At 38.2% G+C, this 18039-nt stretch overlaps 1 protein-coding gene across 1 annotated transcript in view; it reads left to right on the top strand.

Annotated features, from left to right (window-relative positions):
- Positions 1-16848, top strand: part of LOC139474706 (transmembrane protein 216-like) — a 36187-nt gene extending 19339 nt beyond the window's left edge. The window contains exons 2-6 of the mRNA XM_071257804.1: positions 3398-3414; positions 4613-4706; positions 5031-5123; positions 15689-15898; positions 16065-16848. Of these exons, the coding sequence (XP_071113905.1) occupies positions 3398-3414; positions 4613-4706; positions 5031-5123; positions 15689-15897 (413 nt within the window). The 3' untranslated portion in view covers position 15898; positions 16065-16848. The remainder of the gene's footprint in view (positions 1-3397; positions 3415-4612; positions 4707-5030; positions 5124-15688; positions 15899-16064) is intronic.
- Positions 16849-18039: the final 1191 nt, after the last annotated feature.

The following is an 18039-nucleotide window of genomic DNA, read 5'->3' as shown; positions in this document are numbered from 1 at the left end:
GAATATATGGATGATTGGTCTAGATTCGAAGAAACTGAATTACCACCCCTGAAATCATTCTATAGTAACTTAACAGAATCTAAAATAACAGATGCCGATTATGAACACGCTCTGACGGTCTGGGATAAATTAGGTTGTAAGAATCTAGGTGATTATCACGATCTGTACTTAAAAACCGATGTACTGTTACTCGCCGATATATTCTAGATATTTAGAAAGACGTGTTTAAAACAATACGGCTTGGACCCGGCATTGTACTATTCCAGTCCCGGACTATCGTGGGATGCATTGTTGAAGAAGACTGGCGTAGAACTAAAACTACTCACAGATTACGATATGCACTTGTTTATTGAGAAAGGATTAAGAGGTGGTATATCGATGGCAGCGAAAAGGTATTCTAAGGCTAATAATAAATTAGTGGAAGGATACGATCCGAGTAAACCCGACACGCATATATTATATCTCGACGCTAACAATTTGTATGGATGGGCTAAGAGTCAACCTTTACCCACGGGTGGTTTTGAGTGGGTCGATGATGTCAATGTGAATGATGCGAATAAAGGGTACATACTTGAAGTTGACTTGGAATATCCAAGTTCCGTACATAAAGACCATAACAGTTATCCGCTAGCTCCCGAAAGATTAATGGTTAATAAAGATTGGATGTCGGAATATCAACACTCCTTGATGGGTAATAGTAGGTTAGCTAACGTAGAAAAACTCGTACCAAATTTGATGGATAAGACAAAATATATAGTTCACTACAGAAATCTCCAGTTGTATCTATCGTTAGGTATGAAACTTAAGAAAATACAGAGAGTTCTAAAGTTTGATCAAAGCCCTTGGTCCATATGGAGCCCTATATAAGGTTGAACACAAGAAAGATAGCTACCAGCGATTCCGAAAAGAATCTGTATAAGCTCATGAATAACTCAGTATTTGGTAAAACTATGGAGAATCTAAGGAAGCGTGTTGATGTTAAATTGGTCAGATCTAATGAGGAAGAAAGACTCAGGAAACTTATAGCCAGTCCGGCTTTTAACAGAAGCAAGATATTCGATAACGACTTAGCCGCGTTGCATATGCAGAAGATTAATATTAAATTCAACAGACCGGTGTACGTCGGTATCAGTATTCTTGACTTGTCAAAACACTTATTGTATGACTTTTATTACAACGAACTTAAGAAGCAATACGGTGATAGATGCGAGGTGTTATATACTGACACAGATTCTTTGTTGATGGAAATACAAACCGAGGATGTGTATAAAGATATGGCAGAAAAAATAGATATGTACGACACGAGCAATTACCCAAAAGATAATCCACTGCACAGCGTAGTAAATAAAAAGGTGTTAGGTAAGATGAAGGATGAATGTGCTGGGACCCCTATAGCGGAGTATGTCGGATTAAGACCTAAGATGTATTCTATAAAAAAGTCTTATAATAGAGAGATAAGAAAAGCTAAGGGCGTTAAGAAGTATGTAGTAAAAAGCATATCAAACACCAACAGTATAAAGAACCATTATTCAACGGTAGAATGTTCAAACACGAGATGAACTCTTTAAGAAGTTACAATCATAGGATATATGGATTAAGAATGAACAAGACATCATTATCCCCCTTAGATACAAAGAGATGGATTGATAAGGATGGTGTAACTACCTATGCTTATGGTTATGGTGGTAATACCGTACCGTTGGGAACTATGAACAACTCTTCTCGTACAAATGCCCTACCCGGTCCATCTTGAAGATGATAAAGAATAGGCTCTCCTTCTTTCATAACCAATCGACTAATGTTATATGTCTTAAGGGACGTAGGCCTCCTTCGAGTTCACCGGGCTGGTATAAATATCTTACCCTTACTCTATCCGGAAGTTTTTGTTCTTTGCCTTTCCTCGGTGTTGAAGATTCAGAAGTCACGGATTTCATTTTAATCGCATCGGATGGTTTCTTCCCGATTAATCTCGTTACTTCATTATTCAGCGCTGATACAACGGCTGATAATCATGTCACCCATTCGGTTGATCTCAGTCGCTCGGATTTCATTTCGATCCCATACTGATAGCCAAACAAATGTTCCGCTAATGTCCTGTTAAATCTTTCGACAATAGCTTGACTGCGGTGGGCCTCTCTTTCACCACGCCTGATTTCGACATCGTGCTTTGTTAACAGTTTAGTTACCGATCCCATAGACTCGCGACCGGGATCTACTTGAAATAGCTTAGGCCATTTTAGTGGTCCGCGTTTATATATGCGACTCAGTGCATTAGCTACTTCTGTTGAATCTTTCGAGGTTAATGGCTCTGCCTCTTTGTATCGACTAGCCACATCCACTATGGTTAAAGCGTATTTATACGTTTTGCGTTTTACCTTATCGTGGGGAAGAAACAAGAGGTCAGCCTTATGAACTTCATTCGTTGTAAAAAATCAAACTTCTTACTCGGTATATAACGCGGTGCCGGTAAGTATATTTGCCACATGGCTTGTTTCTTTAACCAATCCTTGGCCACATCTTTAGATACCTTAGCCGCGGTGGCTAATTTTTTTATTGCTCCTATACCTTTCCAATATCCTCGTGGGCTATAGTAAATTTTATTCATTATTAATTAATATTGATGTTTCGTTTAATACAACTCATGACTATCGTTGAATCGCATAATCATTTTGGCATAAAAAATGCCACCTGTAGTGGCAGTATTGGTATATAAATCCTGCTTCAGTGGAAGTGGTCCAGAACCATCATTACCTATACTACTAATAGTTTACATGAATTTGGATATCCATGATATTGATACTAATCCTTAGATGACTCGGCCCACCCATCCATCATCCCAGGTCTGGATATCAAGCTGAGTACTGATGTGGAAGTAGTGAACATGGTGAAGGGTTCTTTGTTATATATGATCAAAGTTAAGAAGGAAAATCGATTTTGACAATGCTCTGTGTCAGGATAAGTATACTAACACCACAAATATCCAAATTCATGTAAAGTTTGAATAAAACACTGTTTATACATGAACTGTCATTTGCAGTTAAACAATTTACATGCTTTAAATGTTTTAATGATATGAATTGTGGTCAAATGAATTCTTTTCAAAATAAATATATAAGATAGCTACAAAACATGTTAGTGTGAACTATGGTTAAGGGTACATTGATATTTTAGAAATTCAACCTTTTGTCTATCAATCTTTTTTTAGAATTTAAGCAGCTGGAAGATTTACTTCAACCCCAAACACTGAAACAGTACCAACAAACACAAACACAAACAAAGTACAGCAGGGTAACATTTTCATATATCGCAAGTCCACAATAGATTGTTGACTAGATTTGATGCCATGATATGACTTTGTAGTGTGTTCATTTGCCTACTTTGTTCTGTCTTTTTGCAGGTCGAGTCCAGGTGGTTGTATCCTTATCTCAAAGGGAAGAAGAATTGTAGATATTACATGGTTTATGCAAATATGAAGCTTACAGCTAATTATATTATCCACATGATCTAAATTTGTATTAAAAATACTGGTCCAAGACATCATCTCTAAACATGTCAATAACCGTAAGCATGATAGGGGATTTTCATTAGAATTAGCTCACATTTCTTAAATGTCAAGTGAGCTTATGTCATAACCTGCTTGTCTGGCATCTGTTGTCATCGGCGTCTGTGTCTGTAATCATCTGCTCCTCAGAAACCACCATGCCAATGAAGCTGAAACTTCACATACTTGTTCCCGCTCATGAGGAAAACTAAATTTGTTTTCAAGGTACAAATCTGATGTTCAATATGGCCGCCATGGCAGCCATAATGAAAGCTATTTTTAGCTATGAAATAGTTTTGTTCAAAATTTGTGTAGTTTTATTAATATAGATGTGGGAATCAACAAACATGTTCTCTTTTTTTCAAGATATTTAAAATCATTACCTGCTTTTGACCATTACAATTTGGACTGTTCTTCTAAATTCTCTTAAAATGCATCATCTCATGAGAAACCACAAGACCAGTGAAGCTGAAACTTCACCTGGTTGTATCGACGAATGTACACATCTGAAATTGTGAAACTGTTAATGGCATCAGATTTTCAATATGCTGCCTTGACAGCTGTATTAAAAAAAACTGTTAATGGCAACTGTTGAACCATTTCTGTTCATTATAGGAATGGCTAGCGATACAGGCATTTGCATTGTTGGTCACAATATTGATCACTGGATTGTCTGGTCCAGACATTATTTACAGCGCACCGTCATAAAGCTGGAATACAGCTGAGTTTGACATCACACAACAAACAAATACACACACACTGTAACATCTCTGAAAGTGGCAGATGAAACTGACCTTTGGCATGTATGTCTCTTCTTGTGATCACATATTTTGTTCAAATCATTTGGATTTTACTGTGTTTTTTGTGAAACAGTTAAGGAAATTGACTGGCATTAAAAAGTGCCTTCTCTACACATAAGACTCCTACTCACTTGCTCTCTATCTCTTGTGGACTGAATTTTTGGGCTAAACATGGTAAATGACGTTTCTTTACACCTTTTACTGAACCTTGTCAGTTTGAAAAAAAGTAAGATGATGTATTAGAAGTGGATTTAGCCTTAACGGGACTCAGAGATCATCCCTGCCATACCAAATACTTCTCTACCTCAATGGATGGTATTTTGCATTTTTCTTCATTGCAGAAATTCTAATCTATGTATTTAAAGGTAAGTTAGTTGAAGTCTTCATTTTATATGATGTGCATTGATACTTTTATTGAAACATATCATAGATATTTTATAAATTCCTGTATAGGGGTAAATTCTTGGTGTATGATGGGATTGAATGTTTAATGCTGATGGGTATTTAATAAAAGTACCATGTCATTTTTGTTTCATTGTTACTGGCGGAAACCACTAGGCAAAACAACTGAGATTTGTATGGTAGAAGAGTATCTTGCTACTGGAAAGGTGTGGTCAGTCTAACATTGAAACAATGTTGTAAAGTTTGAAATGTATATGCAACAACATTTATGTGTGACGTTTTTGCAGGTGAGACATTGCAGTATGCCACCAATACACTGGCGGCAGAGGTGATTCTGGTCTTCCTACTGGCTGGAGTCGAGGCACTTCGACTGTTCTTCGGTACGTACCAGTACCACAATATTACACAAACAGATGAAGGTTGTGATATGTCATTCATTTTGTGCTTGAATATTCTGAAACAAAATTGGTCCAAATTTATTTCAAGTTCACAGAATAATTGTTTTCAAATTGCATTCAGTTCGTGTTTATCTTTATTTGTCTTATTATTTCTTGGCACTTATATCATCAATTGAACTAATATGAAATGTATGAGTAAGTTTTTATTTTATTTTTATGACTTCAAACTTTCACAGTAACTTACTGTTAACATGAACAGTACTAAAGGCCAATTGTCAGCATTGTTACAGTTTCACTTTCCATCTTTTGCTGTGGTTATTTTTAACCAATTAGTAAATGACAATTATGGAGTACTATAGGCTCATTTTCTTTAGTCCAGGCTTCTGCCAAGAAACTGAAAAAGTGGGGACAGGGACCCCTTCAGCATACATGCATGGGGTCATTTTTAAAACTTATGGGATCACACTCTGAGAGATCATATAAAACTGAAAGCCCTATGGTATGCAGGTTAATGATCGCCCTCTACAAGTAACGTTAGCAATACACATATCTTTTTCAGATATTATGTATTGCAACAACAACAACAATGTCCGATTTCATATATAATTAGCCTCAACAGTTTGTGATCACTCTTCAAGGCATATTTGTACTTGTTATAAATTATAATATAGTTTGTCATTGAATTAGATTTCACATGATTTATACAAAGCTGGCATGTCATAGTATTCCTTTCTGAGTTATGCTGCAACCACTTGTGGTCACAAACCAGGTTTGCTGAAAATGTCAATCTCATAAAAATCAGATCTGAGTTCTCGCTGCTGCTAAACAAAGATCTGAGTACATCAGATTACGGGTCACGTCAGAACGATCTTTCGCTAACTTTGACCGACCACTGAAATGACCAACAAGAAGTCGACATCAGCCAATTAGAAAGCAGCTTTCTCGAGCTTTGTGGCACTCGTTTCAACCTGGTGACTTCCATTTCAGACTACGCTTGAAAAATATGTTGACACAGTTCTCGATTAAAATTTTGAAAACTGAACAAACGAACATTCCAGAATGTCTAATATATGGTTGAGATTGTATAGCAATGCTTCCCACATACTGTTCAACGCGTCCTCTGTTCAACTGTTTATCACACTGAAGTGAGAGATAGACGATAAGTTTGACGGAATCAGTCGTACGGGTTGTAACTGTCGTTCGGAATACCCTGTGTTGACGTTTTAGAGGTTGCATGATTAGAAAACACCTTCCGATTGTCACTTTCATGATCTGGTAAGTGACGCTGATTGGTCGGATGAAAGGTCGTCCTGACGTGACCCGTAATGGGATGTCCTCAGATCTTTGTTTAGCGATAGCGATTTTAATGAGATTGCTGAAAATGTCTACCTCTCTCTGTTGTTCTACCTTCCCTCCGTCTGTCACCATGGTGAGCCATGCGACACATTCTGTGTATCCCTAACATAATTTGTGGTCGGTGATTCTGCGATACCGAGGTGATTTGAATCAGAAACATCTTTGGCACTATCAGAACTATGACTACTATATTTCCAAAAATGTGTGAACTTGATTTAGATTGGCCAATTTGTGACTCTGAGCCAATGAAAGATGCTTATAGTAAATTGAGACCCATAAGGCAACGAAAATCAGAACATTTACATTCAATGATAGAAGCAGCAGTCCTGTGATGTACACTGTTTTTGAGTAAGATAAACCCATGTACATGAACATGATGAATGCACCCCTTGTTCCACTGAAAGTAAATATCATGCACAGAATTCTTCTACCATGTCTACAACTCTTTGGGTTATATATTTTTCTTCTTGGTTTGGGCAAATTGACAGTGTAAACTAGAGTTCTTCTACATCAGTAACTTGATAAGGGGAGGCCACACTCGAACCATACCTGTTACATGTGTCTCGAAACACTGCACACTTGGTTTATGGCAAGTTATTGATGTGTTGAACAGACATTCCGGTTCTTACATCTGATAGATTGGCTGGACCTACGTGTTCTGGTCCAGCACATGCCTGGATGTCGGAATGTTCTGGCAGACGTTTCAGGCCAGACAGGGTAGCTCCCTCGGAATGGAAGCTTAGACTTGGGGTTTTTCATCTTTTGTGTCCACTCTTCCAGCTAGTTGATCAACTGGCGCTCCATCTTCCTGAGACAAGGGTGTTGACCATGTAAGTCCAGTTTCCACTAGGTCTGGTTATCGATATGGATTACTCAGATCGATTATCGGTAGTCACATAACGATCAATAATCGATAAATATGGAAGAATTCTATTTTGGTAAAATGACATTACAGAAAAATGGCAATTCACTTCTCCGGAGACTCAGTGTTTCAACAATACACACGTTACATCGCATTTTTAGCGATGAACAATCGGAGTTTAAGATTCATGTCGTCAAAGACAATTATTATTTGTATAAAGTGAGAATAATTGAGAAATTAGATGTAATTTCACCTGATATAGTCGTTTGTCATTTATGTAGAGTATTCACGAAACTATTCAGATAAAAAATCATCAAATATTCCGCCATTGTGAATGTCAGGTCTGTACAGGTGTGTGCTACGTAGTAGGTTGTACTAGGTTCACAGGTGTGATACGTAATAGGTCAGGTGAGTGCTACGTCATTGTTTTCGTGGTGGGGCACAGATTGGGTTACAGACTGATATTAAACAAACATCGTGCGATTATAACGATGTAAGTTTGTATACCCTTGTACTAATGTAGTAACGATGTGTTACGAAACTTTCTCATGATTACTATTTATTGATTAGTCTAATAGTCTTAAGTCATGAAATAAAAAACCCCGAAGAATGCACTTTTAAAATAACTTTATAAACGTTCAGTTGGAATATCTCCAATCGGCAATCGGTGTCAGTCACCAACTTTGAGAAACAATCAAACTATGAACTTTAAAATGCGTAATATCAGTTCATTTTGTAAATGTATAAAATATAAAGAACTAGTATTAAATTTAACATCAATTCATTTTGTAAATGCAAAAAAATAAAATACCTAACAGCAATTCATTTTTCATGTTTTTGACTTTAGTGAATGTACCGCTAAATATCAAAACGCTAACACTTGAAAACTTATTTGTATCTGACAAGGTCACTTGCCTCAAATACGACAAATAGTAATGAGTTCATTTGGTATTGAACATGAAAATCATCACTGATCAAAGACCTTTTTAAGGTTTTTGTTCAAGAATATCAGCTTATCGACATTGTCTGTTTTCAAGCTGCTTCGCGTCACACAGAAGGGTTGTAGCTTGCTTTAATGGCTGCAAGACACGGATAAGATGTTCTGCTTGGTCCTGTTCGGAGGGATCTAAAACCAGACCACGTGCGTCTTTCTTAAGACTTTGATCAGTGAACGCAGCATGGATTGCTGCAGTTTGCTCCAGCAAACACGTTAGCATATCGTATGTACTGTTCCAACGCGTTTTGACGTCTTGAATAACATTGTGAAGTGGTAGTTGCAATAACTCCTGTATGTGTATTGTGTTTTCAAACATGCCAATGGCTTTAACAACGTTTGCTGCATTGTCTGAGATCGAATCCCCAATCTGCAACGGATGTTTTCAAAGCCTCATGCAAGTTGTCAGCTGTGTGACTACCGGGTAACTCGCGTGTCTGGAGTACGTAGTTGACAATTTTCCAATCATGTATGAAGTGTGCAGTTATTGTCATGTAAGATTCCGTCGCTGATGATGTCCAGCAGTCAGTTATTGTAGACACATCAAACGCCACCCTCAACTGTATCTCAACCATTTTTCTGGTATCATGGTACATTTTGGGTATACAGTCGTGCCTCGTTTATACGGACACTTGCAACATTCCACAATTCGTCCGTATAAACGAATTTCCGTATAACTGAAACCAGCTTCTTACTGGAAGAGTTACTTCCCTTCAATTATGCAACTCATGACAGATGACAGAACAAACAGATACATCCACTCAATCTTTATTCATACACGTTTCAAAAAGTCTGTCATGGAACTTTACCACATTTTGAGGTTTGAATTTTAAACAAAATGTGTCACTTGGTTAATTGACTTCTCACGAATCAAAGGATTACCACCAGCGGAAGGATTACCACCAGCGGAAGTGTATTGTCCGGATAAGTGAGACAATTTTGTGTGCATTTCAGTGTTTTGTGTATGAAAATGACCGTCTGAATTTCCGTATATACGGGTAAATTTATATAGTAATTATTTCGTTTTGAATGAAAATCGTCCGGGAACCGAGGTTTCCGGATATCTGAAGTCCGTATAAGCGGGGCACGACTGTAATCTTGTCCTTGAAGTAACTACGAGAAGGCATTTCATATCTCGAATCTTACGGAACGACTGGGACTCCACAATGGAGACTGGCCTCATGTCGAGCACGATATGTTCAGCTATTGCATTTGTAATGGATTCAGCTTTGGGGCTGTGCATAGGCAATTTTACTGCACTAGCATTTGGGGAAATACACTGTTGTATAGTTGGTTGACATTTCTGACCATGATACTTGTCGATATGGACTTGCAAATTAGTAGTATTGCCGGTATACTTTACTTTAGTAAAGCACTGCCTGCACACGGCATGTGCTTTATCAAGTTCTTTATCAGTTTCGTTTCGATGGAAACCAAAAATGTTCCACACAACACTTTTTGCCTTTCTGGGGAAATTATGGATTTTTGCTGCCATATCGTAAAAATGTCAAACCCAACATGGACCTCACGTGGGCTGTGAGTTGAGAACACCGGGAAAAACCAAAACTATGATCATTGAAAAACCCCGAAACAGACTGGAATACGTAGTTACCAAATAGACATAAAATTTGAAGTTTAATTAAATAGAATGGGAAGAATTCTTTTTTAAGAAATAAAATATTATGCAACCTATTTTAATCACGATACTTCATACTATTTCGAAAATATACATATTTTCTAAAATCCTGACTCTGCATTTAGATGCCAGTGTCTAAATTTGTAATTACCCACTAACAACACGTAATAGCGTCGTCGTTCGATTCAAAGCATAACTTTTTACTTTTTGAAACATTTGATTATTATTTGCGACTAAACATAAAGCAAAGGTGAGAAAACTGTATGTTAGGGTGAATCTGTTTATATCTAGCGATAATTACAAGGACAGCAAAACAAATAGGCCTAAGTCAAATGTGTTGCAGTAAAAACTTTTATTTGTCGATAAAATACATGTCATTATCGATAGCATTATATTCATATTGATAATTGTCACAACCCTCTTCCATCGATGATAATTACAATTATCGATCTATATCACCAGCCCTAGTTTCCACCCTTGCCGAACTAGGCTGGTATTCACATTTGGAGTATTCTGGAGTTACATTTTGGCTCGACTAATGAGTCTTATGCAAAGTCCAATCAAAATCGCTTAACAAACTAGACATCTGGTTCGTAAGCAGCATGGAATTCAGCGTCATCTGATATTTTGCAAATTTGCTCCTGCTTTCAATCAAGGTGCTTAAGTGAGTTAATGCACTTGGAGGGGTAAAGCACGTTTTATAACAATATTTGTCTTGATTGTCGATCAGATCGTCTTGACTGGGTGCCTCCATTTTGTTTGAAGCAAGTGGAAGTGATATGAGAAACAGAATCTTATTGGTCAGTAGGAGGGACATAGAAGGGACATAACTCATTATAGCCACTGGTGGTGCTACATTCGAGCCTGGAAATTCCAGCTTAGTTCGGCAAGGGTGGAAACTGGACTTTTATAGTCAGTAAACACTCACACGCCAGGAAGATGCAAGTTGGCTGTAAACACTGGGAAGCTTTGGGAAGATGCTGGAGCTCCAGTTCCATGTCCAACACATTCCAGGTTGCCGCAACATCCTTGCGGGCGCCCTCTCCAGACACCCTCTCAAGACCAGACAAGATAGCCCCCACAGAGTGGAAACTCCATGTGGACGCCTCCCGTCTTGTCTGTCAACACCTCGGCTACCCCAACATTGACCTGTTTGCCACCAGCCAGAACTTTCAGATCTGGACCTTCATGTCCAGTGTTTCCGTTCTCCTGTAATTGCCGGCTTTTTACCGATAAAAATATCAACAAGCCGATAAACATGAACACTGTCGGCTATCATGTCCGATAAAACATTGTTTGTTTGTAGATATGATTATGTAAACAGTTACTTGCCTAACAAATTTGTCATATAAATTGATAGGCTTTATTCATCAAACACAGAAACGCAAGCGTCTGTCTTGCATTCCAGGGAAACCCCCATCTATTAATAGCATGACTATCCCACACCAATTAACGTGCTTCGCTCTGATTGGATAATATTGTCTTGATAGATGATGTTGGTAATCACGTGATCTATGACGCCTCGTGGCACGAGATGAAAAATGTTGAAGGCGAAGCAGACGAATCTTTCCACTTTCTTTTGAGGGGAGTCGTCTAATGCTAATCTGAAACGGAAACATGCGGCTGACGCGAGCGAATGTATTGAATTAAACATGCCAACTCCCTCGACCTCGAAATCTTCGGACACAATGCCTAGCGAACCACACTCGAAAAAGAAAAAGAAATCTGTATTGCGAAAGTTTAATGCGGAGTGGTCGAATGAATTCAAGTGGCTACGTTTTGAGGAGGAGGGCGACAAAACCATAATGTTTTGCAGAATCTGCGAGGCAGCAAATAAATCTAACGGTTTCACTAAAGGTTGTATAAATCTCAAGAAATCTGCTTTGAAAGATCATAGAGACAGCGCCTCTCATCATCAGGCCGTTACAACCATGTATAAAAAAATGCAATGGCAGCGCATATGGAGGTGGCAGCAGACAAAACTGACGAGAAATAAACAGCAATGTTATACACAGTTTTATTCATGTCTCAAGAAAATATTGCTACCTCCAAGTTTTCTAAACTAATCGAACTGCAGCAGCGGAACGGATGTGAACATTTACAGGGAGAAACGTACACTCGTTCAGACTCGATAGACGCGATGGAGAATGCACTAGTTGTGAGTACTAAAGAAAATTTAAAACCTAAACTTGAAAAAAGCAAGTTTATTGGACTCGATGAGACTGTTAATATCACAGTTGAAAAAAACCTTATATTGTTTGTGAAAATCGTTAACAACGGAAAGGCAGTAGCAGTGTTTTAGGAATTTTTTCAGTTCATAGTGGAACAGCCGAATGTATCATGGAAAAAATTGTAGAAATTTTGCCTCAATGGAACATTCCTCTGGAAAAAGTGGTCGGTCTAGGATCGGATGGTGAGTCTGTTATGACCGGGAAACTCTCAGGAGTTGGGAAGAGGTTGCAGGATCATAATTCATATCTTGTGCACGTTCATTGCATAGCCCATCGTGTCGCACTTGCTTCAGCCGATGCAGCGAAAATTTCAAAGGTCGTAGCGGAATATAGAAGGACATTGAATATCCAGCGACGCGATACAACAGATTGCGAGAACTTTCAGAGGTCCTTGAAGATTCGGACTTTTCAAGTTTAAAACAACCGTGCAGTGTTCGTTGGCTTTCCGTGGGACGGGCGGTCAAAACAGTGAAATCTAACTGGCCAGCTCTTGTTCTCGAAATTGAAGAGGAATCTGCCGAGCGAAACAACGCTGTTGCCACGAATATTCACAAGAATATTCGCACGTACTCCTTTATCCGACTTACTTACATGATGACTGACGTGACGTGAATTCTACGATTGACTCCCTTACCAGTCTAGAAAACACCGCTGGTGAAAATGAACAGCATTTCTTGGATAATCTGAACAACGGGGAATTTCGTGGAATTCAGGTCACATGGGGACCCGCAATCTATTGGTGCGTTTGTGAAAACCCGTTGTGGGTTTATCGAGGAACTCTGTAACTCTCTGAGAAAAAGATATCCAGATGACTCGCTTGATATCGTTACTTGTCTCGACAAAGTGCTCAACCCAAATCCATTTCCCCAAATGCAAGAGGAACTGACAGCTCACGGATGGGAATCCCTCGAGAAATTACTGGACAAATTCTGCCTCCTGATTGGTCCAGCTGAAAATGACGTCATCAATCGCATCCGGGCGCAGCAGGACTTCACACCTTTCAAGATGGCGGTCAACAATATAGGAGCCGACTCGTTCAAACAAAGTTGCAAGACAGTGATTTCTGAACTTTCAGATATTTATCCCGACTTTTCTACTCTGTGCTCCATAGCACTTGCTATCCCATTTAGCAACGTTGATGCTGAACGTGGATTCAGTTTGCAAAACAGGATACACTCTGCCAGTCGCAATCGTCTTTCCCAACAACGGATAAACAACCTGATGCTGTTGAATCTACACGCAGACGTCAACAATACTGTTAAACAAGCTACGAAGATCTTTCGTAGAAAGAAACGCAAACTTTAATAAACAAGTCAGTATGTTTTGTGTTGTATTTTATTGAATTTATTAAGGACTGACAAAAATTACGGCTCACCTGTCCGGCAGATGAAAATATGACCGGAAACACTGATGTCTCCGGTGCCTGATCCACAAGCCTGTGCAGTCGATCCATAGTCCCCTGGGAAGACTCTACCATCCAATACTCCAAGGGTCCTTCAAAAGATCAGGTCAACCGAGAGCCTCGCTTCATAACGACCTACCTTGTGGCCCTGAACTTCATCTTGAACATGAATAGATTGCTGCTTTGCATCTTTACCTTCTTCTGCAAGATTATGCATGGGGGAACCACATTTTTGCAATATGTATTGTCTTCCTAATCTGGTAATCAGTTTTATGGAGGCCTACAGGGGCACTATGAAATGGGAATGAAGTTGCACAAGTCAGATTGATGTTGTCAACTAAATCAACACTAATGTAAGGTACATGTTGTAGTGGCTTAAGGATTAGTCTTTATTAGCTTAGATTCAAGTACTAGTTGGAGCATGAATTACTGGTAAATAGTTAGACCTAGCCATAGTATTCATCTATTAAAGTGATGCGAAAGGATCTTTGTGAATTTTATTTTTGGCAAAATCATGTTGGAACTGATTTGCCAATTACACTGACTCACTGTTATTTACAGCAACAATGACCAGTCTAATGTTAAAGGTGCCTTGAAACAAACCTTAGTTGTCATAGAATTAAGTCATGTCATAAAAGCTATGGCTGTTGTTATTTGGCTATTGTAAGCCAGTCTGTTGCTTATGGGTGTGTTCGTTATACCATGTTCTAAACTTGGACTGTAGTTCTGTGTTTGATAAGGTCAGTGAGTTTTATTTCTGGAACAATAATGGATGCAGATTAATTTCTTTCAATCTTGGCAATTATGAATATTTGAAGTTATGATGTAGGGCATGACTCATCAGGAGTGCAGGGTAGCAGAACTAAAACATGGCAATGTCATTGCTTATCATGTTTATGTTTCTGGATTGTCTTACAAGAAAGCCACACATGACAAAATTGATGACAGCATGTTGAAAATAAGAGTTATCAATCACGTTGTCTATTAGCGCACAGGTTTTGTTCCATCAACGTTTGAACAAAGTTTATCCTCTCCTGCTCAATCACTGACATCAAATGTTATGTTGGTGTTACTCATTGTGTAAGTTTTCTTGTGCAACCCGATTGTTAATTTCTTATGGACCCAGTGTGCTTATATGAGCAAATACGTTATGTTAGATTTCAAACCTATTAATGGTTGTTAATTAGGCATACTTTTTCAAAATTTACTGAAATTTGGCATTGATGTAAATAGTGGTACCTGACATAATGTTTCATTTTTTGCGATCTGAAGTTTGACCTTACTCCTGACAAATACAAGCAGCCATTCACATACACGCATGCATTCATGTCATTATCTAAGGGCCGTAATCTTGAATGTGATCCATTTCAACTTATCTAATTTTCTTAGGTTTCTTTGCACCAATTTCAACTCATTAAAACTGTTTGTACCAATATAAGTGTAAATGATTCTAATTATGTCTTCATAAGTCAGGTGAGCTACAGAGCATTGTGACTTTATTTTTAGAAATGTTTTTTTGAAAGTCAAGTGATCTGAAATTCTTACCTTGTTTTCGTCATCCTCTTGCATTCTCTCAAGAGGCATAGTTAGTTGAGGGAGCTGAACTTGGCATATATAGTTCTCCCAAGGTTGAGATTATATTTTGTTCAAATCATTAGATTTTAATGTTTGTTTTCAGTCCTCACTATTTATGCAGAAGGTTTTTGACTTGATGCTGATAGCAATATTCTTTAAGCGTCAGTCTTTGTTGACATTTTAAACATTTGGATACATATCCAGATGATCTACAGTGTATTGGCATTTTTTCTTTGATGTTGACTCAGATAAAAACTTTGACCTTTACATTCCCCTGTTTTTCTAGTTTAACTTTATTATCAACATCTCCTCTTAAACCTCTTGGTTTCTTGAGAAAGGCATTGCTGAAGTTACTTTCCAATGAAGTTAGTGTGAAAAAATGAATACAGAACTGAGAGCCTGACATTCGGAAAACTGTTGACTGAGTTCATGTTTCGGGTCACAAGGACATGTCAGCATTGCTGTAGCAAGGTTATTTGATTTTTGTGCAGGTCAAAAGGGCAACCTAACAGAACAGACTGTTGGTGTCATCGTGTGTGTTCTGCTGAGTATCCCTGCTCTGTTTGGGGCTCTGTTCATCATACTGTGGCAGACATATGTGCTCCGGGTGGAGGTGATACTGGCAGCCATACAACTAGCTCTCATAGGATTGGAGCTTATCTTCAGCATAATCTCCATCATCACATTTGCCAGATCCTGAGGTAAGAGATAATGAATGAGACATTTGCTACAGGCCTAAACGTAGACACTGCTGACACTGCTAAATTTTTAACTAGGAATTCAGTAATCTGTATAAAGAGTTGCTTTTGGTCTAAATCTGATGATTTGAATTTGAAGATAAAGTACACAAAACCAAATTTATTTCAGGTGTCTTCCAATTGTGAGCCAGACTGATGTGCATGTTCAGGTGGATGGCAGGGGAAGGACATTCCATTATATCCGTCCAGTATACAATGTATGGTGTACCTGATGTTGCTGCTACAGGGACAGGTTGTGGACAGTTTATGGTCATCATTCCATTGAGATAACATCAAGGCCTCAGAGATCACTGTCATTCATTCTCAATAATCTGAGGAAGTCAATATTTGAAAAGTCACTACTTTGTACTCATTATTTGTCACCGTGGGCAACATGATTTCTAAGGCCACATTGCGTATATTTTATGATTTTGCAGATTAACTTGCGAAGTTTAATATAAAAATTGAAATCAGTTTGTGAATATGTATATCAGAAGTTCTTGTTTTGTTCTTTGTATTAGATTTTTCAAATCACCAGTGAGTATGTTGTTCCTTTTATACTTTTACTGCTGATTATATTGTCAATTGAAGACATATACAAAAATTCAAGTATTTTGCTTGGTGACCTTTTGTTGTGGTCAGTTGAACTATAAACATCAAGTGTACTTTAAATCGTGTTTTCTTAATCCTACCTACATTTGTACATACTTCATCAGACATCCCTCCAGCTATACTTGTAGCTCTGTTTCAAGAAGTGTCATAATCTCAGAGGTGTGCCAACCCAGAAAGCAGGCGAGAAACAGTGACGGTTGCATATTCTACGCAACTGACTACAACATTCTTTTCTGACTATCTGTTAGCATGGTTAGTGTACAATTAAAATAATGTACCTGTTTAATAAACTACTTTTATATGTTCATTATGTCTGTTTTCATATCAACATATCATATGACCAGTAATGTCCAGTTTGCTGTTTCACAGCAAGGCTTCATTTTCCACCAGACAAACAATGTTTTGTGGGGGATACAGAAATGGGCATCATCAATCCATCCATCATGTTTCATTTCCAGAACATCACTCGTAAAACTCATCAGGCATGCACTGAACTGATGCCTGTTGCTATTCAGCAAAGTTTATGTTTGATATTTTTATACTTTTATACATCGCATTTTTTGTGATTATAGGGCAATTAGTTGAACTTGGGTTCAAATGATGATAGGGTTTGTTTCCAGAGCATAACTCATGAAATGTTCAGTATTTCTTCAGGGTAACAATTTGGACTTCAGATAAGGGTAGGGTTTGTTTCCAGAGCATAACTCATAAAACGTTCATTATTTCTTCAGGGTAACAATTTGGACTTCAGATAAGGGTAGGGTTTGTTTCCAGAGCATATAACTCATGAAACGTTCATTATTTCTTCAGGGTAACAATTTGGACTTCAGATAAGGGTAGGGTTTGTTTCCAGAGCCAAACTCATGCTATCTAACTGATCCTAAGCAACCCATGCTTGTTTTTAGGAGGTGAATTAATGCATTGCATGGCCAGACTTGGTGAATTTATTGATTGTGTGACATCATACTCTGACAGAGTTGGACATTGCTGGTAATGCAGTGCATGTATATTCAAAAGGCTCTGTCTATAGAAAAAGTTTTAGTCACAAGTTTTTGCAGTAACCATTTTTGGTATAATGAGATATATGTCATAGCTTTTTTTATTTGATGCACATTTAAAAGGGCAGGTAACATTGATGACTTCGTCTTGTTGTTTGTAGATAAGGGAATGAACTTGGTGTCATCCAAATCTCAGTCTTAGGGGCCAGTGGACCAGAGTGACTCTACCGTTAGAATGAAGCATCTACCCTGTAGGGTGGGATGCTTAATGGGTTTGATGGCATTGGACAATTGGTTTCAACAACAGATGTCTGAGACAATATTCCAGATGAGTGAGTGAGTGAGTGAGTATGGTTTTATGCCGCTTTTAGCAATATTCCAGCAATATCACGGCGGGGAACACCAGAAATGGGCTTCACACATTGTACCCATATTCCAGATGAAGGTCATAGGAAGAGAAAATTTTGGATTACCTCCTTATAAAGTAAAGATCAC

Source organism: Haliotis cracherodii, unplaced genomic scaffold (assembly GCF_022045235.1).
Source record: "Haliotis cracherodii isolate W230 unplaced genomic scaffold, xgHalCrac1.p SCAF_3, whole genome shotgun sequence".
In the NCBI taxonomy this organism is placed as follows: Eukaryota; Metazoa; Mollusca; class Gastropoda; order Lepetellida; family Haliotidae; genus Haliotis; species Haliotis cracherodii.
Note: the sequence above shows the minus strand (reverse complement) of the source record. Positions and strands in the feature narration are given on the sequence as shown.